This window comes from Giraffa tippelskirchi, chromosome 3 (assembly GCF_054371585.1).
Source record: "Giraffa tippelskirchi isolate mGirTip1 chromosome 3, T2T-mGirTip1v1.2.pri, whole genome shotgun sequence".
In the NCBI taxonomy this organism is placed as follows: domain Eukaryota; kingdom Metazoa; phylum Chordata; class Mammalia; order Artiodactyla; family Giraffidae; genus Giraffa; species Giraffa tippelskirchi.
The window spans coordinates 32033639-32057565 of record NC_137277.1 but is presented as its reverse complement, the minus strand read 5'-3'; the positions used below and the strand labels follow the sequence as shown (position 1 = coordinate 32057565).

The 23927-nt window shown below is 44.9% G+C and overlaps 1 protein-coding gene across 6 annotated transcripts in view; it reads left to right on the top strand.

Moving 5' to 3' along the window:
• The window catches only part of MYOCD (myocardin), an 85496-nt gene extending 66530 nt beyond the window's left edge, over positions 1–18966 (top strand). For all 6 annotated transcript variants that reach the window (XM_081580661.1, XM_081580659.1, XM_081580662.1 and 3 more), the window contains 7 exons: positions 1890–2134; positions 3165–3318; positions 6777–7718; positions 10223–10366; positions 11795–11923; positions 14975–15032; positions 18063–18966. In XM_081580661.1, coding sequence (XP_081436787.1) covers positions 1890–2134; positions 3165–3318; positions 6777–7718; positions 10223–10366; positions 11795–11923; positions 14975–15032; positions 18063–18634 — 2244 coding nt within the window. In that variant the 3' untranslated portion in view covers positions 18635–18966. The remainder of the gene's footprint in view (positions 1–1889; positions 2135–3164; positions 3319–6776; positions 7719–10222; positions 10367–11794; positions 11924–14974; positions 15033–18062) is intronic.
• Positions 18967–23927: the final 4961 nt, after the last annotated feature.

Sequence of the window (23927 nt, the reverse complement as noted above, 5' to 3'; positions counted from 1 at the left end):
GGAAAACATAGGCAAAACACTCTCCGACATAAATCACAGCAGGATCCTCCATGACCCACCTCCCAGAATATTGGAAATAAAAGCAAAAATAAACAAATGGGACCTAATTAAAATTAAAAGCTTTTGCACAACAAAGGAAACTATAAGCAAGGTGAAAAGACAGCCTTCAGAATGGGAGAAAATAATAGCAAATGAAGCTACAGACAAACAATTAATCTCAAAAATATACAAGCAACTTCTGCAGCTGAATTCCAGAAAAACAAATGACCCAATCAAAAAATGGGCCAAAGAGCTAAACAGACATTTCTCCAAAGAAGACATACAGATGGCCAACAAACACATGAAAAGATGCTCAACATCACTCATTATTAGAGAAATGCAAATCAAAACCACAATGAGGTATCATTTCACACCAGTCAAAATGGCTGCTATCCAAACGTCTACAAGCAATAAATGCTGGAGAGGGTGTGGAGAAAAGGGAACCCTCTTACACTGTTGGTGGGAATGCAAACTAGTACAGCCACTATGGAGAACAGTGTGGAGATTCCTTAAAAAACTGGGAATAGAACTGCCATATGACCCAGCAATCCCACTGCTGGGCATACACACCGAGGAAACCAGAATTGAAAGAGATGCGTGTACCCCAATGTTCATCGCAGCACTGTTTACAATAGCCAGGACATGGAAGCAACCTAGATGTCCATCAGCAGACGAATGGATAAGGAAGCTGTGGTACATATACACAATGGAATATTACTCAGCCATTAAAAAAAATACATTTGAATCGGCTCTATTGAGATGGATGAAACTGGAGCCCATTATACAGAGTGAAGTAAGCCAGAAAGAAAAACACCAATACAGTATACTAATGCATATATATGGAATTTGAAAGATGGTAACATTTCAATTTTCTATAATACAGTCAGGGATTGGAAATGTATTTTTTTTAACTGACTGAAACACAGACCTATTGCTTCTCAGTCTCTAGAGATCTTTGGATTTCAGGAACAGGTTATAAATATAATCACACTGTCCTTTGAAATCTTATTGTTCCAACAATATATTTTACCATCCTCCCATTGGTTACTGAGATCAAAAGTAGAGAACATTTTACCCAACTTGCAGGTCGGGGTCATTTAGATGTGGTAAAGTTGGATAACTATACCATGTTCAAAAATGTGTCTTCACTTCTAGGCCTCTGTCCTTAACTTTTTTCCAGGGTCCAAATCGTACACCATGATTGGTAACTTCTGGAAAGGTCTCAGCCTGGGCGATGTGTCCTTCCTGTAATCAGTAAAGAACATTTCGTTCAGAGGGTGTCACTTCCTGATCTTATATCAGGATTTGGTGGGAAGGGGAATTGATTTAGAAGCAACAAGAATCCACCTTTTGGGTTTTTAGACACAGCCTTAATTCCATCTTCTTTGATGTTGCTAATAAGTCAGATCATGAAGAGCTTCACTAAAGATGATGACACGTATACAGATGAAAGACCCTTCTTGGGACCTCCCTGGCGGCGCGATGGTTAGGACTTCCCCTTTCAACGTGGGGAGTGTGGGTTCAATCCCTGGTCGGGCAGCAAAGATCCCACATGCCTCACGACCAAAAAACCAAAACAGAAACAACAGTGCAACAGATTCAATAAAGACTTTAAAAATGGTCCACATCAAACTGCCTAAGGAGTGTCCGTCCTTTGCGATGTGTTTGCATGGATTTGTTTGTTAGGTATCTTAATGTCCAGGATCTCATTGTGCCTCCTGTCTTTGCTATATTGTGTGTCGGGGGTTCAAGAACATCCATCAGATAAAATCTAGAGATAATATTCCTGATGCCAAGCCATTCCCATCCACCACCTAAAAGCACATGCCGTCTCTCCATCCGCTTTGCAGTCCAAGTCCTTGAGCGACAACAAGAACCGCCACAAGAAGCCCAAGGACCCCAAGCCAAAGGTGAAGAAGCTCAAATACCACCAGTACATCCCCCCAGACCAGAAGGCAGAGAAGTCCCCTCCGCCCATGGACTCTGCCTATGCCCGGCTGCTCCAGCAGCAGCAGCTCTTCCTGCAGCTGCAGATCCTCAGCCAGCAGCAGCAGCACCGCTTCAGCTACCCCGGGCTGCACGCAGCTCCACTCAAGTAAGTCAGGCAAGCCCAGGGGGGTGGGGGGGCACCTGGGGATGGAGGCGGGGGGTGGGGGTGGTTGGTGCAGCACCTGGGGATGGAGGCTGGCTGTGGCTTCTCCATCAGAGGCCCCCAGGCCAGCCCCTGGGGCCCAGCGAGTCCCACACCACTCCACATCCCACACCACACCACGTCCAGCGAGTCTTCCCTACGCCACCAGACACCTCTCTGACACCAGCTGGTGGGGGAGGGGGTGTCTCACAGTTCAACTCAGTTCTGATGCCCTCTACCCAGAGACGGTGTTGGATTTCAGTCTCACAGCTTGAGGGCTTAGTCCCTCAAGACTGGCCCCTCGCCCTCCAGACACCAGTCACAAGTCCAAGTTGCCACCTGTCCTTCTGACAGACCAGCTATCGACTGGACATTCCAATAACCTCTTCCTTGGGTTCCAATTAATTTGCTAGAGTTGCTCACAGAACTCAGAGAAACATTTGACTTAGTAGACTACCAGTCTGTTGTAAAAACACATAACTCCTCATGGGAACAGCCAGATGGAAGAGAGGCTTGGGGCAGGGTACATGGAAGTCAGGCAGAGCATCCATGTCCCTCCAAATACACCACTCTCCCCAAATCTCCACCTGCTACACAACCCGGAAGCTCTCCGAACCCCATTCTTGTGGGTTTTTATAGAGGCTTCATTACATTATTGAGTAGATCATTGGCCATTGTGAATCAATTCAACCTCCAGCTTTTTCTCTTCCCTAGAGGTCAGGGGTGGGACTGAAAACTCCAACTCTCTAATCACATGGTTCAGTCTCCAGGCCACCAGCCTCCATGCATAAGTGGCTTCCAACAGTCACCTCGTTAGGATAACAACAGACAGCGTTTGTTCTCATGACTTAGGAAACCTCCACGGTTTTAGGAGCTGTGCCAGAAACCAGGATGAAGACCAAATATATACATTTCCTATTATAAATCCCAATGTCATATCCCCATACGTAAATTTGACTGTATTTTCAGTACCTCTTCTGTGTTTGTTTTACAGGGAACCAAATGAGCAGATGGCCAGAAATCCAAACGCTTCTTCAGCACCGTTGAGCAATACCCCTTTGTCTCCTGCCAAAAACAGCTTTTCTGGACAAACTGGTGTCTCTTCTCTCAAGCCAGGCCCACTCCCATCCAACCTAGATGATCTGAAGGTATAGGGTTTGGCATTATTTTGGTTTTTTAAAACAAATATTTTTAAAATATTTATGTGTTTATTTGGCTGTGCCGGGTCTTGGTTGCAGCATGCAGAATCTTTAGTTGCAGAGTGTGGGATCTAGTTCCCTGACCAGAGATGGAGCCCAGGTCCCCTGCATTGGGAGCACAGAGTCTTAGCCACTGGGCCATCAGGGAGGGCCCTGTTGTTCAGTCACTGAGTCGTGTGTGACCCTTTGTGACCCCATGAACTGTAGCACTCCAGGGTTCCCTGTCCTTCACCATCTCCCAGAGTTTGCTCAAACTCATCTCCATCGAGTTGGTGATGCCATCCAACATCTTATCCTCTGTCGTCCCCTTCTCCTCCTGCCCTCAACCTTTCCTAGCATCAGGGTCCTTTCCAATAGGTTGGCTCTTCACATCAGGTGGCCCAAAGTGTTAGAGTTTCATCTTCAGCATCAGTCCTTCCAGTGAATATTCAGGGTTGTTTTGTTTTAGGATTGGCTGGTTTGACTTAAAAATTCATCAATGATTAAAACACCAGTAAATGTATGAAAGAGGTGAATACAAATCTTTGTGCCAAGCAAGCCTGCACAGCATAATAGTCTGAAATTTAAAGTAAACTAGACTGAACAAGTATTCATTTTATTTTAGAATATGAGCTGCATTATTTAATAATGTAGTTTAAATTATTCAGTGCCAGAGCAGATTCTAAAAATAAATGTAGAACTCATTAATTTTAAGTAATTCTAAATTAAAACAATAACGAGTTGCCATTTTTCACTTTTTCAAACCAGTGAATATAAAAGAAAATGGTAAGACAACGCTAGCCAGGCTAAGGGGCTGAGAGCATATTTTATTGCTTGTGATATAGTCAGTAATTGCAATCCTTTTTAAGATAATTTTTTAAATAACTCTTAAGGTAATATATATTCACTGCTGAAATATGATAGTGTATAAAAAAGTATTTTAAAAGACAATTGACTCACAGATTCTATAGTATTTCCTTCTAGACTTAAAATATTTGTGAACATGTTTGGTTTTAAAATAATTATGTGAGTATACACTTCTGGCATGCTTTTCTATTTTATTTATCATGGACTTTTTCGTAACTTTTAATATTCAGTAAGGTTTTTCTTTTTAGTACTGGCATATCATTTTTCTACCTCATTGACCTCTGTCTATTGAAATTTTGCTTCCAAATTTTTGCTATTAAAAGTATAATTCGGGTACACATTTAATTTCTCTAATTATCTCCCCAGGCTGAATACACAGGAGTGGAACTCCTGAACCTAAACGCATGATTATTTTTGAAAGCTCTTAGTCCATGTTGCCACATTCCTGTCCTGAATGTTTGTGCCAATCTGTTCCCAGAAGGAGTGTGTTAGGGCAACACTCCTCAAGCCGGCACGTGCCCAGTGGTCCACCTGGGGCTCGTGGTCAAATGTAGATTCTGATTCGATAGGTGTGGCGAGGGCCCTGAGAGTCTGCATTTCTATCATAAGCTCCCAGATGCTGTCTGATGCTGCTGGGCCCACGGCCACACTCAGAATAGCAAGGTTTAAAAAGCTTTTTTTTTTTCATTAACATTTTTATGCAGTTATTTTTGCTGTTACTTCACTGACACAAAGTGTTATTATTCATTTCTTTGTCCATCTGGTGAACACAAAGCTATGTACATATTTATTTCTTGGAATACTAGCTAGTACTCAGATGTTATAGGTCATTTTTCTTTTAATTTTCTTAAAGTTTTTTTTTTTTTAATGTGGACCATTTTTCAGGTCTTTATTGAATTTGTTACAATATTGCTTCTGTTTTATCTTTTGGTGTTTTGGCCATGAGGCATGTGGCATCTTAGCCCCCCAACCAGGGATTGAACTTGCATTGGAAGGTGAAGTCTTAACCAATGTATTGCTAGGGAAGTCCCCATTTTTCTTTTAATTTTATCTTTTGTTTGTGAAGGGTTGGATCATGTCCATTACCCAGTTTTAGTTTGAGTGTCACTATTTTCCTTTGGATACACTGAACTTACTATTATTTTCCCTGTTTTTTTTTTTTAATGAGTTGGCTATTTGGATTTTCTCCCAGTATTTTTGACTTACAGTTTTCAGTTTTCTGGTCAGTATTTTTATTGTTAGTCTCTTAGCTTTGAGGTTCAAAGAGACCTTTTTGTACAAAACATCACAAGAATATCTCCCTATCGATTTCTGGCTGTTGTATGGAATTATTGACACTTAGGTATTTGATACATTTTCCATTTTGATTATAAAAGTAATATGCTGATGAGGGCTATTTTAGAAATGCAGATAAAGAGAACTGTTGTTAGAATTTTAGCCTATTTTTATCCAGACGTTTTCATCTGCAAGCAGAGGTTTAGATATATATACACATATACATATTTATAGGCTTCCCGTGGTAAAGAATCCACCTGCCAATGCATGAAACATGGATTTGATCCCTGGGACAGGAAGATCCCCTGGAGAAGGAAATGGCAACCCACTCCAGTATTCTTGCCTGGGAAATCCCATGGACAGAGGAGCCTGGTAGTCTACAGTCCGTGGGGTCGAAAAGAATAGGACACGACTGAGGTGACTAACACAACAGCAACAAACATTAATATATATAAATGTAGGGTTAAAATAATTACATGTGAATCCACATAATAATAAAGCAAGAACCTTGCACCAACAATTGCGAGGCCCTACTCCAAGCCCTTTACAAATCCTAAGCCATTTTCATCCCCACAAAAATGTGTAAGAGAGGTACTGTCACCCCACTTCACAGAGCCATCACTGAGCTGGGGGGGAGGTGGGGCCAGGATTTGAACTGACAGTCTCATCTCTGCACACACTTCTCTCAGTGTATGACTGTTATCCAGCCAGTCACTAAAATTAGGAGATTCATGGTAACGCAGAACCGTGATGCTCAAAGCCTGGTCCTGGCACCGACAGCATCCTCCAGGAATTTGTTCAAGACCCGGATTCTCAGTGCCCAGCCCAGACCTGCTGAATCAGGAACCCCATGGGGGGCATGGCTCTGCTCTAATGCGCTTGCCGGGTGTGCAGAAGATGGAGTGAGCAGGATGTTCACCAAGGGCACACAGGTCCTGGCATGTCAGGCTGCCCTGTGTTGTTGGTTGAGGGTTGATGTTTAAACCCAGGCAGGTACCAGCTTTCTCGCCTGTTAAGTGGGGGCAAGGACCAGGATGGGGGTTGCAAGGCAGTAGACCAGATAACCCCTGTGGTTCATCTGAGCTGGACATTTCTGTAATCTGAGACCATGAAAACATGGTGTATGATTTTTTTTTCAAATCATTAAAAATGTGCAAGATGATATCAAAATCGGAAACAAATAAGGGGACATGTTAGATTCCATTTGTGACATCTTAAAGCTGCCATAACAATACTTTAAAAAAGATTCTCACTAAGCAACACTAATGCCAGCCTGGTTCCTTCAGGTCTCTGAGTTAAGACAACAGCTTCGAATACGAGGTTTGCCCGTGTCTGGTACCAAGACGGCCCTCATGGACCGACTCCGGCCCTTCCAGGACTGCTCTGGGAACCCTGTGCCCAACTTTGGTGACATAACGACTGTCACCTTTCCGGTGACGCCCAGCAACGCGCTGCCCAGTTATCAGTCCTCCCCCTCCACGGGCGCCCTGTCCAACGGCTTCTACCACTTTGGCAGCACTAGCTCCAGCCCCCCGATCTCTCCCGCCTCATCTGACCTGTCGGTGGCGGGGTCCCTGCCGGACACCTTCAACGACGCCTCCCCATCCTTCGGCCTGCATCCCTCCCCGGTCCCCGCGTGCGCCGAGGAAACCCTCATGGGCAGTCTGAACGGCGGCTCCATGCTTCCGGAGCTGGACGGGCTGGACTCGGAGAAGGACAAGATGCTGGTGGAGAAGCAGAAGGTGATCAATGAGCTCACCTGGAAGCTCCAGCAGGAACAAAGGCAGGTGGAGGAGCTGAGGCTGCAGCTGCAGAAGCACAAGAGGAGCGGCTGTCCCGACAAGAAGCCGCCGCCCTTCCCGGGCGCCCCCATCAAGCAAGAAGACGCCATGTCCAGCTGTCCTTTCTCATCCCGGCAAACAGCCGTGAAAAGACAGAGCACCGGCTCGGAGGGCCAGCCGCCACCACCTCGCGAAGATGCTCAGCTCCTGCCCCTGGGGAGCACTCACTGTGCAGAGCCCTCGGGTCAGACCAACGTACTGTCTTCCACATTCCTCAGCCCGCAGTGCTCACCGCAGCATTCGCCCCTCGGGGCTGTGAAAAGCCCGCAGCACATCAGTTTGCCCCCATCGCCGAACAACCATTACTTCCTTCCCCCGTCATCAGGCGCCCAAGGAGAAGAACACAGGGTCTCCTCACCTGTCAGCAGCCAGGTGTGCACTGCACAGGTAAGAACTGGCCCCGTGCTCTTCCTGAAAGTGCGATGTGAATTTGCAACTGCTAAGGAGCTGACCTTGGAACTTTGCATGGGGAGGGTTTGCTAAAAGTCTGATAGTAACTCCCGGGCACCACGATCCACAAGCCTTTATGGTCGGACAAACTCACTTACGGGACAGGGATGGCAAACTTGTTCTGTAAAGAGCTAGATGATAAATGTTTTTTCTTTGTGGAATGTGCAATCTTTGTCACAGCCACTCAGCTCTACCTCTGGAACCCCAAAGCAGCCATAGATAACATGGTAAATGAATGTACATGGCCGTTCCAATAAAACTTTATTAACACAAACAAGCTGGGGTCCGGATTTGGCTCATGGGGCTGTTCCCAGGACCCCCTCAGTGTCAAGCTTTATTGTAGGCCAAACTAACTCATCAAGAGGGCCAAAGGGAAACTTGTCAGACCTTACTGTTCTCTCTGAGTAATGGTCTGTAAAGTGCAAATATTTACCTACTGTGTGCCAGGCTGTGTTCTAGTCTCTGGGCATTAGTGTTGAGCTAGCCAGACAAAAATCCCTATTCTCATGAGCAGATAGTAAGCAAAAGATCTAAGTAAAGTATTTAATGTATTAGAAGATGAAATATCTTACAGAGAAAAAGCAGAGAGGGGAGATGAGAAGTTTAGAAGTTTGAATAGAAGGCCCAGGGACATTTGAAGGGGGTAAAGGAGAAAACCTTGTAAGTGTTTGGGGTGAAGGCATTATAAGCAAAGGAGGAACAGCAAGTGCAAGGGCCCTGTTCTAGGAGCATGTGTGGGATAGTCCAGGACCAGAAAGAAGCTGGTGTGGCTGGGGCAGAATGAGGGGAGTTGTAGGGATGGCTCAGAAGAGTATCCGGTTCAAAGACTAGACCAAGGGGAGCATACAAGACTTCCTCTGTCCATGAAACCAAAGAATTATTAGGAAAGTCTAAGTGTCTTTGAGAAAGAAAATTCCGAAGGGAATAGGAAGAAGAATTAGTTGGATCCCTGCCATGTGCCAGGTATTAAGGGGCATGTACGGGACTTCCCTGGTGGTCCAGGGGCTAAGACTCCATGCTGCCAGTGCAGGAGGCTTGGGTTTGATCCCTGGTCAGTGAACTAGATCCCACAAGTTGCAACTACAAATCCCCTAGGCCACAACGAACATTGAAGATCTCACATGCTGAAACTAAGACCCAGAACAACAAAATCAATCTATCAATAAGTCAAAAAATAACAATAAGATAATCTTAAAAAAAAAAACACATTGTATTTTTTTAAAAAGAGTCAACTCATTAATTATGTGAATCAACTCATTAATTGTCAAAACAGCCTTACAAATTCCAATTTGTTATTCTTCACTATTGAGGAAAATAAGGCCCAGGGAGGTGAAGCCAGTTGCCCAAGGCCATGGCAACCAAGATTATCTGATACTATTAATAAAATGCACACCTCTTTCACATTGAATATTCTCTAGCCTGAGAATATGAGGCGTGATCATAGGTAATGCAGATACATTTTTGTGAACGCACCAGAGCAACACATTCACATGAAGGATGCTCACTCCTATGGCAGCACTCGGGGAGGAGCTGAAATTTAACATGGATTCTCATCCTCATGACAACAGGTGTCAATGTGGTGTCCACGGCATCAAAAGTAAAAATAGCTCTTGAAATACCTCTGGGCCAGAAGATGCTCAAGTGAAGGATATGGATTGTATCAAGAAGAACAACCATTTGTACAGTAATTGATGGCTTACAAAGCACTCTTTGAAGACATGAATGATTCCATGATAAAAAATAAATAAGTAAAAAGATAAAGAGCAATATAGGATAACATCACTGAGCAGCATGATGTTAAATGCTACACAGACCTTAGGGGAGTGGGTGTCGACCATGGAGGGCTAGAAGAGTCTGAGAGGACTTGCAAAGGGATTGGACTTGAGAAGAGGAATTGAAAGAGGAGAATCAGGAAAAGGTCATTGCATGTGAAAAAAGCATAAGCAAAATGTACAAGCTGTGACTGGATTAGCAGAATTTAAGTTCGCAGAGGGCTTCGCTGGTGGCCTAGTGGTAAATAATCCACCTACAATACAGGAGACGTGGGTTCGATCCCTGGGTTGGAAAGATCCCCTGAAGAAGGCCATGGCAACCCACTCCAGTATTCTTGCCTGGAGAATCCCATGCACAGAGGAGTCTGGTGGGCCACAGTCCATAGGGTCATAAAGAATCGAACCTGACTGAAGCAACTGAACACACACACGCAAGCTCACAGAGGGAAATGAATAATGCTTGACTGTGGAGGATCTTGAAGACTCACCCTGGTTAGATGTGGGGACCCTCCATTGTAGATGTGTGGAAACCATGGAGAGTTTGTGAGCAGGAGGTGAAATGTCCAAAGCCGTATTTGAGACCTTGGTGATAGCACTTAGGGAGGTTTGGAAAGATAAGACACCAGGGCAGGGATCAGCCATTTCATTTGTCCTTCTTCCTCTCCACAGAACTCAGGGGCACACGAGAGCCACCCTCCAAGCTTCTCTCCCCAGCCTCCCAGCCTTCACCCCCCTTTCTCTGGAGCCGCGGCAGACAGCAATCATGGTGCCGGGGGCAAACCTTCTCCCAAAAGCCCAGGTGTGCAGCAAAAGGTAGGAACCCAGGGAAAAGTTTAAGCTGGGAGCCAACTTGGCCTCTTCTCTCTCTGTGGCCCCTCTCCTCCCCGTGTTGAGGTTCAAACAGAAAGAAATGACATTTTGAATAGAAACAAGTCTACTTGAAAAGGACAGAAATGGATGTACAGATATAAGTGAGAGTATTCCAAGGCATCATTTCCTGGGTTCATCCCAGAAATTATGACAAGTAAAACGGCCTTGGTAGGTTTGCAAAAGAGCATGGCGAGCAGACCAAGTTCAGTGATGTTGAAGATTGGAGTCAGGGCGCATAGGGAAAAAAATGTGGAGAATGAGAGAAGCAGTGGATCCTTAGAAATGAATTGAGAGGTGCAGAAAGTTGGAGTCGCCGTGTAAAAGGGAGGAGATGACACTTGTCAGCAGGCGGGAGAATCAGAGAGGTAAAAGATGCAGGATATGGGGAATGCAAGGAGCAGTGGGAAGGTAATCAAAAAGGAGGCAGACTTTTATGTGGCAGCCTGGATGGGAAGGGGGCTTGGGAGAGAATGGATACATGTATATGTATGGCTGAGTCCCTTCACTGTTCACCTGAAACTATCACAGCATTGTCTGTTAATGAGTTATACCCCAATACAAAATAAAAAGTTCAAAAAAAATAAAATTAGTCTTAAAAAAAAAAAAGGTGGCAGACATGAGTTGACCATGACACAAAAGTGCTGCATGCCACAGGGCAGGGCATCCTTTGGGGACGGAGACTCTGTAATGTCCCAGGTACCCCCACAGAACACACTCACAGCACACAGGGCTGGCTTATGAAGAGACACTCCAGCAATATCTGCATATACACTCACTTAGGAATGAAACGGGCTTCCCTGGTGGCTTAGATGGTAAAGAATCTGCCATCAATCCGAGAGACCTAGGTTTGATCCCTAGTTTGGCAAGATCCCCTGGAGAAGGGAACGGCTACCCACTCCAGTATTCTTGCCTGGGAAATCTCCCATGGACAGAGGAGCCTGAAGGGCAACAGTCCATGGGGTGCAAAGAGTTGGATATGATTGAGCAACTAACACTTTCACTTAGGAATGACACAGGCTATTACTCTGGAAATGCCTGGGTTGATGGAGCTCTTTGTAGTTGGACTGGACAGACACTTTGCTTCATTTTCTTTTCTCATCTCGCTTTCTCCCAACAGACAGGGTGCACCTTAGAGGAGGGGAATGAATTTCTGAGGCTCTTATCCTGAGATGCCTCCAGCATTGCGTCCACAGTGATGTCCTGTTGTTGATATATATCTGTAACATATCTGTGATGTATATTTAAGCCCCAGCTCTTTTTTTCCCTTTAATCAATTTTTTCTACAGTTGAGTCTATAGTTTCTAAAACAGGAGCTATATACAATGTCTGATGCATGGATTGATCGTCTTTCTCTGAATTTTACTCACGCAGATGGCGGGTCTGCACTCTTCTGATAAGGCAGGGCCAAAGTTTCCAATTCCATCCCCAACTTTTTCCAAGTCCACTTCTGCAGTTTCAGAAATAACCCAGCCGCCATCCTACGAAGATGCAGTGAAGCAGGTAAGCGCACGATTTGATCTTCATGGAAGAACAGACTGACTCAGGGCATGTTGTTTTATATGATGTGGCTTCACGCATATAGATTCTGTTGCCTCCCCCCGCCGGAACAAACAGACTGTCCGGATGCTCACTGTGGAGAAGCGTGGTGTGTATAGAGACGCTGTGTGAGGCAGAGAGAGAAGAGGTTGACTTAGCACCCAAATGCCCAGACTTGGTGCCAGCTGCCACTGCCACAAACACTGGTCAAGAATTCAACTCCTCTTCTATGAAATGAAGACGATATCTACTGGATAAGGGTTCTAGATGACATAGCATTGATCACATTGTCCTGACACAAGATACATACTCAAACATTAATATATGAGAGTAATTGCTGGGATAACTGTTTCTAAGGCTCTTGCTAGCTTCAAAACTCAGTGATCCCAGGGACTGAGATCTGTGTATGCCTTTGTCCTCCTCATCCCCATCCCCTGGTCTCTGTAAACATCAAATGGATCCTTTGTGGTTTCAAAAGAAAAGAAGAGGGCCAGGCAAAGTGGACCTCCACAGACAGAGTTTACTTAACTCAGGTGAGCCAGAGGGGAAGATGTGTTCACTACAAGTGCAATGGGGAGCCAGAGAAACGGGAGCCACATCCTCAGCACCCAAACGGGAGGCAGGTCCAAGTCACTTCATTTCTTATTTTCTTTATTTGGGTCCTTTCTTCTTGGTGGGCCAAAGGTTTGCCAATTTTGTTCACTGAAAGAACCAGCTCTTGGATTTATTGATTTTTTTCTGTTGTTATTTCATCTCTATCTTATGTAATTCCTCTCTGATCTTTAATGTCCTTCCTTCTGCTGAGTTTAGGTTTTGTTTGCTCTATTTCTAATTGTTTTTTTTTTTTTTTTTCCCAGCCCCCTTCCTTAATTGCTTTTTTTTTGGCCATGCTGCATGGCATGAGAGATCTGATTCCCCAACCAGGGATAAGACCCACACCCTCTGTATTGGGAGTGCAGAGTCTTAACCGTTGGACCACCAGGGAAGTCCCTCTAACTGTTTCAGATGACAGGTTAGGTTGTTCATTTGAGATTCTTCTTATTCTGTTGAAGAATTTTGGTATCCCTATCGTTCTCTTAAGAACTGTTTTCGCTGCATCCCATAGATTTTGCATGCTTGTGTTTTTATTGACATTTGTCTCTCAGTTCAGTTCAGTCATGTCTGACTCTTTTTGACCCCATGGACTGCAACATGCCAGGCTTCCCTGTCCATCACCAACTCCCAGAGCTTGCTCAGACTCATGTCCATCAAGCCGGTGATGCCATCCAACCATCTCATCCTCTGTTGCCCTCTTCTCCCTCTGCCTTCAATCTTTCGCAGCATCAGGGTCTTTTCCAATGAGTCAGTTCTTTGCATCATGTGGCCAAAGTATTGGAATTTCAGCTTCAACATCCGTCCTTCCAATGAATATTCAGGACTGATTTCCTTTAGGATGGACTGGTTGGCTCTCCTTGCAGTCCAAGGGACTCTCAAGAGTCGTCTCCAACAACACAGTTCCAAAGCATCAATTCTTCAGCACTCAGCTTTCTTTATAGTCCAACTTTTAGACTAAGTCCAACTTTTCTTTGTCTCTAGGTATCTTTTAATTTCCTCTTTGATTTCATCACTGACCAATTCGTGTTTTAGTAGCATGTTGTTTAGCTTCCACATAAGCATTTTTTTTCATTGCTTTTCCTCTGATTAATTTCTAGTTTCATGCCATTGAGATCAGAAAAGATGCTTCATTGTTGAGACTTATTTTGTGTCCTAGCCAAGTCACTTCAAAGTGATAAATGATGGCCACACTATTTATATAATAAGGTGTCCATCTCCTGGAATGGAAACTTCTCAAACAACTGAATTTTCTCTGAATGACTCTGGGCTAGAGATCATTCTGCCTCCTTTCCCCCTCTTCTCTTGTTGTGGCAGATTGTTTTATTTAGTAGTTATCCTGTCCAAAAATGCATGCTACCAAAACCTTTAGCCAGTTATGTTCATATTCACGAAGGCCAAAAGGTGGAACCAACCCAAATGTTCATTGAAGGATGAATGGATAAAGGAAATATGTATTCTATACATACAATGAATATTGTGCCTGCATGCTAAGTTGCTTCAGTCATGTCTGACTCTGTGCAACCTCATAGACTATACCCTGCCAGCCTCCTCTGTCCATGGGATTCTCCAGGCAAGAATACTGGAGTGGGTTGCCATGCCCTCCTCCAGGGGATCTTCCCCATCCAGGGATTGAACCCAAGTCTTTTATAGTCTCCTGCATTGCCAGGTGGGTTCTTTATCACTAGGGCCACCTGGGAAGCCCCACAATGAATATTACTCGGAATTAATAAGGAAGGAGATTCTGAACCCTGCTGCAACATAGATGAACCTTGAAGACATTATACTAAGTAAGATAAGCCAGCCATAAAGGGAAAGACACTGTGAAAGTGAACGTGGCTCAGTCATGTCTGACTCTTTGTGACCCCATCGTGGTCTATACAGTCCATGGAATTCTCCAGCCCAGAATACTGGAGTGGGTAGCCTATGCCTTCTGCAGCAGATCTTCCCGACCCAGGAATCAAACCGGGGTGTCCTGCATTGCAGGTGGATTCTTTACCAACTGAGCTGTTAGGAAAGCCCCAAAGATACTGTATCAGTCCACTTATATGAGATATCTAGAGTCATCAAATCCAGTGACAGAAAACAGAACAGTGGTGTCCAGGAGCTGTAGGGATGAGGGGATGGGGAGTTAGTGTTTAATGGGGTCAGAGTTTCAGTTTTGCAAGATGAAAAAGTTCCAGAGCTGAACGGTGGTGCCAGTTGCACAACCACGTGAATGAACTTAATGCATTTGCATACTATACTCTGAAATGGTTAAGATGGTAAATTTTTATGTTGTTTGTAGTTTACCACAATTAAAAAAAAAAAGACACTGCTAACCAAACCTAATTCAAAAACCTGTCATACTGCTTCCAATGATTTCCTACAGAAGCAGTCACTACGTTTTAATTTCTCTGTTCTCCTTTGGTTAATTGGCAACAGCAAATGACCCGGAGCCAGCAGATGGATGAACTCCTGGATGTCCTCATTGAAAGTGGAGGTAAGATATCAGGATGCTCTGCCCCTGTATGCACTCTAGGGTGTGGACTCTTAGGGCCAAGGTCAGATGCTCATTGTGAGTTGGACCAAAGAGCCATGTTGGGGTGGAGCGTCCCTGCCTCTGAGCCTCCTGTCCATGTTTGGAGCAGATAAAAGAAGTCCTAGAGGGTGATCCCTCATCACCTTTGTCCCATTGTTCTCAGAAAACTTTTCAGCAATTGTTTTAACAGTTTTCATCTTTCAGCTTGGTCCTTGTTTTCCTAAATGTTTTTCCTGCTAAACCATTTCCCCTACTGTTCTAATCCCAATGTCCCTCTCCTCTTAATTATGAGAAGGAAGCAGGTAAAGCAAGTTTGTGCTACCTACTCAAAATGAATCTCCCACCGATGGGCCCTTCATGTTCACACATCATTCAAGCAGTGACAGTGATCAATGTGTTCTTTTTGGCCTCCTTTTAAGTCATTCATTTATTTCTTTTTAAACAGTTAGATAGTTGTGCCTAAAATTTGAAAGCACACAAGTGACTATGATCATGTGAGGAGAATGTGTGGATAGAAAGAAAAGACTCCATATTGGAGCCCTTAAGTTGTTGTTGTTTTTCAGTCCCTAAGTCGTGTCCAACTCTTTGCCATCCCATGGACTACAGGATGCCAGGCTTCCTTGTCCTTCACTCTCTCCCTGAGTTTGCTCAAACTCATGACCATTGAGTCAGTGATGCCATCCAATCATCTCATCCTCTATCATTTCCTTCTCTTCCTACCTTCAATCTTTCACAGCATCAAGGTCTTTTCCAATGAGTCAGCTCTTTGCATCAGGTGGCTGAAGAGCTTCAGCATCAGTCCTTCCAATGAGTATTCAGCGTTGATTTCCTTTAGGATTGGTTTGATCTCCTTGCTGTCCAGGGGGCTCTCAAGAGTCTTCTCTAACACCATAGTTCAAAAGCATCAATTCTTCAGTGCTGAGCACTTAAATGACAGCATTGAAAGTTTCAGAGAGAAAGTGGCCAGGCATCGGACTAGGTCCATCGCTGAACAAGGCAAAGTCTCCACCTTTGGGGGTTTGCTCCCTGGCAAGAGAGATGAGCACCATGCAAGGAAACAGGCAGTTCCTCCCTTGTAACAAGAGAGAAGAAGAAAAACATGGGCACAGGTGTCTGTACCGTTGTTAAGTTTCATGATGGAAAGATGAGCAGGTTCCTATCAGACACCATTATATTTTGTATTTAAACTTTTTATTTTGTATTGGGGTATAGCCGACTAACAACGTTGTGAAAGTTTCAGGTGAACAGCAAAGGGACTCAGCCATGGATATACATGTATCCATTCTCCCCCAAATTCCCCTCCCATCCTGGCTGCCACACGATAACACTGATCAGAGTTCCCTGTGCTATACAGTAGGTCCTTGTTGATTACCCACTTGAAATATAGCAGTGAAGACACCCTTATGTTTTTAATGAAGTATGTGGAAGGTCTGCAAACAGGGTGTGGGAGTGTAGCCTGGGAAATTCCAGGAAAGAAGAACAGTGATGAATGGATCACAAGAAGCAGTGGTAGGATCGCCCTCTCTCTGTGCCTGAGTGCATGCGTGCTAAGTCACGTCAGTCGTGTCTGACTCTTTGTGACCCTATGGACTGTAGCCCGCCAGGCTCCTCCAGGGGACCTTCCCGACCTAGGGATTCAACTGCGTCTTTTACATCTTACAACGGAGATGGCCGGTTCTTTACCACTAGCAGGTTCTTTACCACTAGCGCCACCTGGGAAGCCCCCTACTGGGCAGTATTAAGTGCTGACTCTAGGGTTGACATCATGAATTTAAAAATGAACTGGGCAACTTCATTGTGCAATTTTTTTCTTAAAAGTCCAGCCAATCCTGGAAGGACTCGGAGAAAACAGACAGTCAGATTCATCCAGGTGTGGGTTTGTTGCCAAGGGAGTACGGTGATGGAAGAAAAGGGCAGGGGGATTGAGGACGTATGTGAGAGCAATTAGAGAGGTGGATCAAGGGTACAGACTGCACAGGAAAAGAAGCGAAAGCCAGGAAATTGCCTGGTGCTCCAGTGGCCGTGATGCCCACTGCAGGGAAGGCAGGTTCGATCTCTGGTTCAGGGAACTAAGATCCCACATGCCGCATGTAGTGGCCAAAATAAATAAAAACCAGAAGGAGCTGATGGATAGTGATAAAATCATGGAGTCGGTAGACTGGAGTGACTCAAAATGGCTGAGAATTTGTTGTCATAGGGTCCTTATGAAGTGAACCTAAGGAGTGGGAGGCAATGGACAGGGAATTGGAAATGGTGATTGAAACTGAACTTTCAGAGGATGCAGTGTTTGGGGCCACAAAGTCCAGGGTGTGTCCAGCAGAGTGGCAATGGCTGCATCACTTGCATTGAGGGGGATGGGGTGTCAGGGAACGGAGAGGCCCCCATGGACTACATGTCACTTCCGGGATGCTGAAGTCACGGAGAATGACAGGAGTTGAAGTGGAAGAGAGGCAGTGAACCGAGGAGTAGTTTTTGGTGGATGAGGAGGAGGGACCAGGAGACGGGGGGCGGGGGCGGACACTGAGAGCAGGGTGACCTTCAAAACCACTGAAGAGTTATAAGGAGGAGGAGTAACGATCAGACGGTGGTGGCAAGAAAGGACCTGAGGACTCATCTGGCTGAGCAGAAAAGAGCCCCCAGTGAGGTTATAGTGAGGATGCAGTGTCTTCAGGGGCAGCCAAGTGTCAGTGAAGGAGCAGGTAAAAGCACCTGCTTTGAGCGTCTGATAATTGCAGAGTGGAATTTCCAGCAAGAGAGGGTTTGGGGAGAGACCCAAAGGAAGAACTTTCAATATACAGAGTGGTTTAGGGGTGAGACCAGGTGAAGAGCCACAACCCAAGAAGCATGGCCATCTCCTTCTGTAAGTCATTCATTCATTCCAAAGATTCATTTCAGTGAATGAGTCTTTGGTCAATTTTTGAATGATCAATTTTTGAATGATCACGATCGATTGGAAGCAATTGAACAATTCCCGTTGTGTTTTACCAACAGAAATGCCCGCTGATGCCAGAGAGGATCATTCATGTCTTCACAGAGTCCCAAAGATCCCTGGGTCTTCTCGAAGCCCCACTGGTGCCCTCCCCAAGTCCTCGGCAGCCTTTGAACCAGCGTCCACAGGAGGCCAGCTCTCCTTTGACCACTTCGGTGCTGACAGCGACGAGCACCTGGAAGTCTTATTAAATTCCCAGAGCCCCTTGGGGAAGGTGAGCGACACCACCCTTCTGAAAATCGGGAGTGAGGAGCCTCCTTTCGACGGGATGATGGATGGATTCTCAGGGAAGGCTGCGGAAGACCTCTTCAACGCACACGAGATCCTGCCAGGCCCCCTGTCCCCCATGCAGACTCAGTTTTCACCCTCCTCTGTGGACAGCAGTGGGCTGCCCTTAAGCTTCACAGAATCTCCTTGGGAAAGCATGGAATGGCTGGACCTCACGCCGCCCAGCTCCGCCCCAAGCTTCAGCTCCCTATCTACCGGGGGCCCCAGCATCTTCAACATTGATTTCCTGGATGTCACGGATCTCAATCTGAATTCCCCCATGGACCTCCACCTACAGCAGTGGTAAATGCCTGATGAAGTGCTAAGGAAGGCCAAGAGGAATCCCACTGGGGAAAGCACATGACCACAAATATTTAGATTCTCCCAAAGAAGGAGGAGCTGGAAGAGGAGGAGGAGGGGAAGAAGAGGGAGGAGGAAGAAGGGGAGGAGGAGCTGGAGAGAATGAAAAACAAGCATGGAGACTTTTGTAACAACCAGCAAGAACAAACAGGAGTCTTTTTTTTTAATAGATGGATAGTGTAATATTTGCCAACATTCAGTGACTGTTATTGATTTTAGCAATGCTTTCAAAATTATGTTTTTTCAGATCAAGAATGCAAAAAAAAATGTTTCTTCCAATGCCTTTCAAACACTAATCTTTTTTTCTAGCTTGTATTTTTTTCAGGCACTGTCGGGGCATAATCTCACTTTGTAAGCTTTTCTCATGAATCTGTTCCTCTTGCCGTGGAAAGAAGTTGTAAGCTCTCTGGGGAACACACAGAAGCCAGTCCTTCAAAGGTGATGGAAGTCGTACCCCTGGAGGCTGCTTCTCCTGTCTCCATCACCAGCCTTTCAAAATAGAGGTCAGGCCCAGTGTCAGGTTCTTAAGGCAGAACAGAGGGACAGGACCAATCCATTATCAGGGAAGTGGAGTGAACTCAGTATCCCTTGGCCACAAAGCTACAGTGACCCCAACCCTGTACCCAGGACTCCATGTGGTCACTGATAACAACCGACCTACCTTTGGCCCAAAGAACCCCACCTGAAATTTCGCTTTCTTAACCAGTGGCCGGATCACTGTCACTGTCTCTGTGGTGATGTGTGTGCTCGGTCGCTCAGGTGATTGCTTCCGACTCTATGTGACCCCCCAGGCTATAGCCCGCCAGACTCCTCCGTCCGTGGGATTTCCCAGGCAAGAATACTGGAGTGGGTTGCCATGTCCTCCTCCAGGGGATCTTCCCAACCCAGGGATCGAATTTGGGTCTCCTACATTGGCAGGTGGATTCTTTACCACTGAGCCACCTGGGAATCCCCACCATGGTGTTGAGCATTGTGAAACAGGAGAGACCCTAAAGCGAGAAGAGAGACAAAACCTCCTGCCGTTCTCCAGCACAACCTCCTTTAGTGTCAAAGACTAGAGACAACCATGTAAGCAAATCAGAAGTATCTCTCTGGTCTCAAGAAACTGTTATCAGGAATAATCCAGATAGCACATATGATGGGAATAAACACAGTGGGTTACTATTCATATAACACGGTGATTATTTATGGACGTTTGGCTTCTCTTTTTATTTTCTTATTGGAAGGAGGGGTCCACCTCCATTATCTTTCTCTCACTCTACTTTTCTTTCAAACTTTCCATCCTTTCTTTTTCCTCTTTTGAAGATCTTCCTTTCTCTGCCCCAACGTTGGGAGAAGAGGATTTCACCCATTTACCAGCTGTCGTACTGCTGATAAAACCATACGTTAAAAGGCTCAAAGTCAAGGTTCTCCCAGGTAACTCATTCTCCATCTGCATGATAACTTGCTGTAAAAGAAAGTCAAAAGAAAGAAATCAAAGGAAAGAAACCAATGATTCCGTCCATCAGTCATGAAGCTGTCCCTACCCTCATTTGGTTGGCAATCTCTGATTTGGGTTGCTCTGGGGAAAACCGGAAATCGTTACGTTGTAAAGGTAAATACAAAGTATAGTTCCAAGGAAAGAGTATTTTAGGTCTGGGTTTCTGAAAGAAAACACAATCGCACGTCGAAAAGGATGGAAGGAAAAAAAGACGATGGTCTTGTGTGCATTCCTCGCCACTTCCCCTGCTTTTGCTGGGAGTTGAAAACTTAAATTGCAGAATCGTCTCTAAGGCTCACTGTGGTTCTAATGCATGGATTCATAGTGTTGCATGCTGTAGAAGGTAGCTCTGGCTGTTTTTATTTTTTATTTAAATCACTAAGGCACTGTTTTCTTCTTTTGTAAAAAAAAAATGTTCACTGTGCACTTATGGAGAAAATAACCAAACATGTTGTGATTTTAGAAGTTCTCTTTTTGGAAAAAAAAAAAAAAAGATTTAGAAGTCATTCCATTGTTAACATGTTAACATGTGTGAACACAGAGTGTTTTTGGTGATTGCTACTCTGAAAGCTGCCGCATCTTACTGGGGGGGTGAGGAGGGGAGGAGGGGAATATATATATTATATATATATATATACACACACACATATGCATGTATGTATAGATATATACATATGTATATGTATGTGTGTCTATAGGTATGTGTGGATATGTGTATCCATATATACACATCCATATGAACATATACATACACATGTGTGTATGTGTGTGTATCTTCAAGGCAGTGCAACAGAGTTCTATACCAAAAGCCTTTAAGCCTCCATCTGCTGTGAAATGATCTTGGCCTTTCTCACTGCGAGTTCCCGATTCATCACCCAGACTACAAGTTGCTTCTATGTATGACTCAAGGCTCCAACCCAGTGACGCACAGTCACCTGCTTACGATGAACAAGCCCGTCTCGACAGTGACTGTGAGGTGAAAAGACAGAGAGCATTCACCTTTGGTCACTGGAAAGGTACTGCCTTCTCTCACAGAGAGCAGCGGTGGAAGACGACAGTCGTTTTACATTCCTTCATCTGCCTTGTGCTTTAAAAGAGCCACACGGTACATTTTCCACTTTGCTTTGATGTCTGTCATCAAAACCAAAGATCCTGAGGGGAAAATTGCCATCTCTTCTTTGATGATGAAGCTATGGGGAAGAAAACCTTCCTGACACATTCCTCACCTTTGTGTTCCTCAGACGTTGACATTTTTGGGGGATCTTGACAAAGCTCGCTGGTCAGTCCGTTTCTCATGTGCCAAGTTGTGTGAATTTTTTAATGTTATTTTTATCCCCCTTCCTTTGGAAAACAACCTCACAGCAATCTCTGAGACTCTGGTCTGAGTGTCAATTATTTTTTTCCCTTTGGGTATTTCTGTCTGAAGGGCTAGACTTGGCTAGGAGGCCTCTGTCTTTGTAAGACTATCCATTTTCATTGGGATATTTTTAGGCTGTTTTCTGGCACTGACATATACGCCTCACAGTTAACAAAAGATATTTGCTGCTACAAACCAGCACACAACCCAGAGCAGACTCCTGGATCATTGCTTTCAACCTCCACCCACAGCCCCCACCCACCACATTCACGCTCTCTTTCCATAGATCAGATGTGAGATTTGAAAGATAAAACTGAGGATAATTGGGAAAAGCTTGATGAAGCTGGTTGCTGCCTGATCATCTGTGTTAATTCATGTTTCCTATAAGGGATTTTTTTTTTTAAGTTCTTTTAAACTCTTAATTGTGTCTTCTATTCTGGTGACAAATTGGCCATGACTAAAAGAAGTACAGAGACTTAAGAAGATGGCCATGGTCAAGTTTCTTAAGGCTCTTAGGGCTTGAAACTGACCACATGTGGTCCTCTCAAGACCCCCAGGACTACCCTGTGGTAAAGCAGACCAGCAGACATTTGCAGCTGCTCCCAACTCTGGCACAGTCCTGTGGGTTCACCCTTATCCAATGGATTCAGGAAGTTCCTTTGTGCAAATACTTCCATTAAGCCTGTGCTCAGTAGAAGCCCTGCTTCTAACAGTGTTATTGCTGCTGCTGCTGCTAAGTCGCTATTGAGATGACGCATATTCTACTATAAGGAAAGGGAGAGGAAGGGGGAAAGGAAAGAAGGAAGGACGGAAAGAAGGAGGAAAGGAAGGAAGGTCAGGTCACAGCCTCTCAGTTCAGCTGAGACATTATGTTATGAAAAGGAAATCAAAAAGCTTGGGATGAGAGACCATTCTCTCCATGAAGTGATCGCCCCGACAGATAAGGAAAACAGGAGAGTCTTCAGTGGAACAGTCAAGGGTCTGTGAACTGGTGGCCTTTGCCATCCAGAAACATTTATTTCCAATCTGAAAAAAAGAGGGGGGATCAAAAACCTACCCCAAGCATTCAAGACAGTCTTTTCTAAAGACCTCTTGAAGAGGTGTCTATCACCTCTTCTAGAAACCAGTGCTGATTTGACCAAAAACTCCTGCGTCAGATTTACTCATCCAGTAGATAATAACTTGATTTCTCACCTGTGCAGAGCACATCCTCTGTCCCAGATGTCCAGTACCACGTAGACTCTGCACAGATGATTCCGATCTTGAGGGACTGGGAGGTTGCAAGAACACTGGTAATTTCCAAGTCTTCCAACCAGAATCCCTTTACCTATGATGACAAGGGATTCTTCGTTTTCCTAAAGGGGAGGGGGCTTTTTAGCTAAAACCTATGCTCATGCTGACATTTTTTTTCTTCTGTGATCAAACAGCAGCAACATATGACTTAGATGTCTTTCTACCACTTAAAACATCTGTTTGAGCTTTTAGGATTTGTCTTCATTGCCAGATACAGAAACCTTTTGAAAATCAGAGAAGGATAAAGGAAACATTATTATTATTATTATTTTGTCCCGTGCCTTCATCTTGATCTTCAGAACAAGCTCTCTGGACACAAGGGACACTTACAGTGTAGGGTGTCCATGGAGAGCCTCTATCTTTTAGGGAAAAAAAGCTGCAGGATTGTGAGGGCAGCTTGGCCCCCCTTTTGGGCTTGGCTGTGGTCCACAGATGCACCAAGTTTGCTGTCAGCTGTGAGAGAACTCAGAGTGAAAGAGTCTGGAGTCTTAAGTTTTCTTATAAATCCAGTGGAAACCAGCAGGGCGGTTGAGATGCAGAAACTTAACTAGCGCTTTATTAGATGATATTACTAGACACACAAGACAGTGCTGTAAGCTAGAGAGCTGCTCAGCATGGTGAGGAGCTGGGTTTGATTCTGGAATCCACATTTTCAGAGGAGCCCTGGCTAGGGTGAGACTATGCATTAGGAAATGATTTTAAGACAGGAAGAGATCCGAGAAAAATTTCTCTATTACCTCCCAGGGAAATTGCTGTAGACTCACTGGGTTCGATAACATGAAGAAGTTCCCTTCTGATGGTAGGAGTTGGTGGAATCTAAGTTTCTAGAGTTCTATGGATTAAGACAAACTCCTGGTGGTCTCTTGCACTTAACTTCAATCACCTCTGGCCTTGTGAGCTCCCTGTGTGTGCTTTAACAGCTCCGGAGGGTTTATGGGAGAAGGTCGTAGAATGATGGGGATTCTGGAGGCTGCTGTAACGTTTTCCAAAGGAAGAGAACCCACGCTGCTCCCCAGAGTTCTCTCCAACGTGCCTGCAGCGAGGAAAGAGGGCAGTGCACAGCTGGGTGCTTGAAATCCTGCCTCCTGGAAACACAAAGAGGCACTTTGC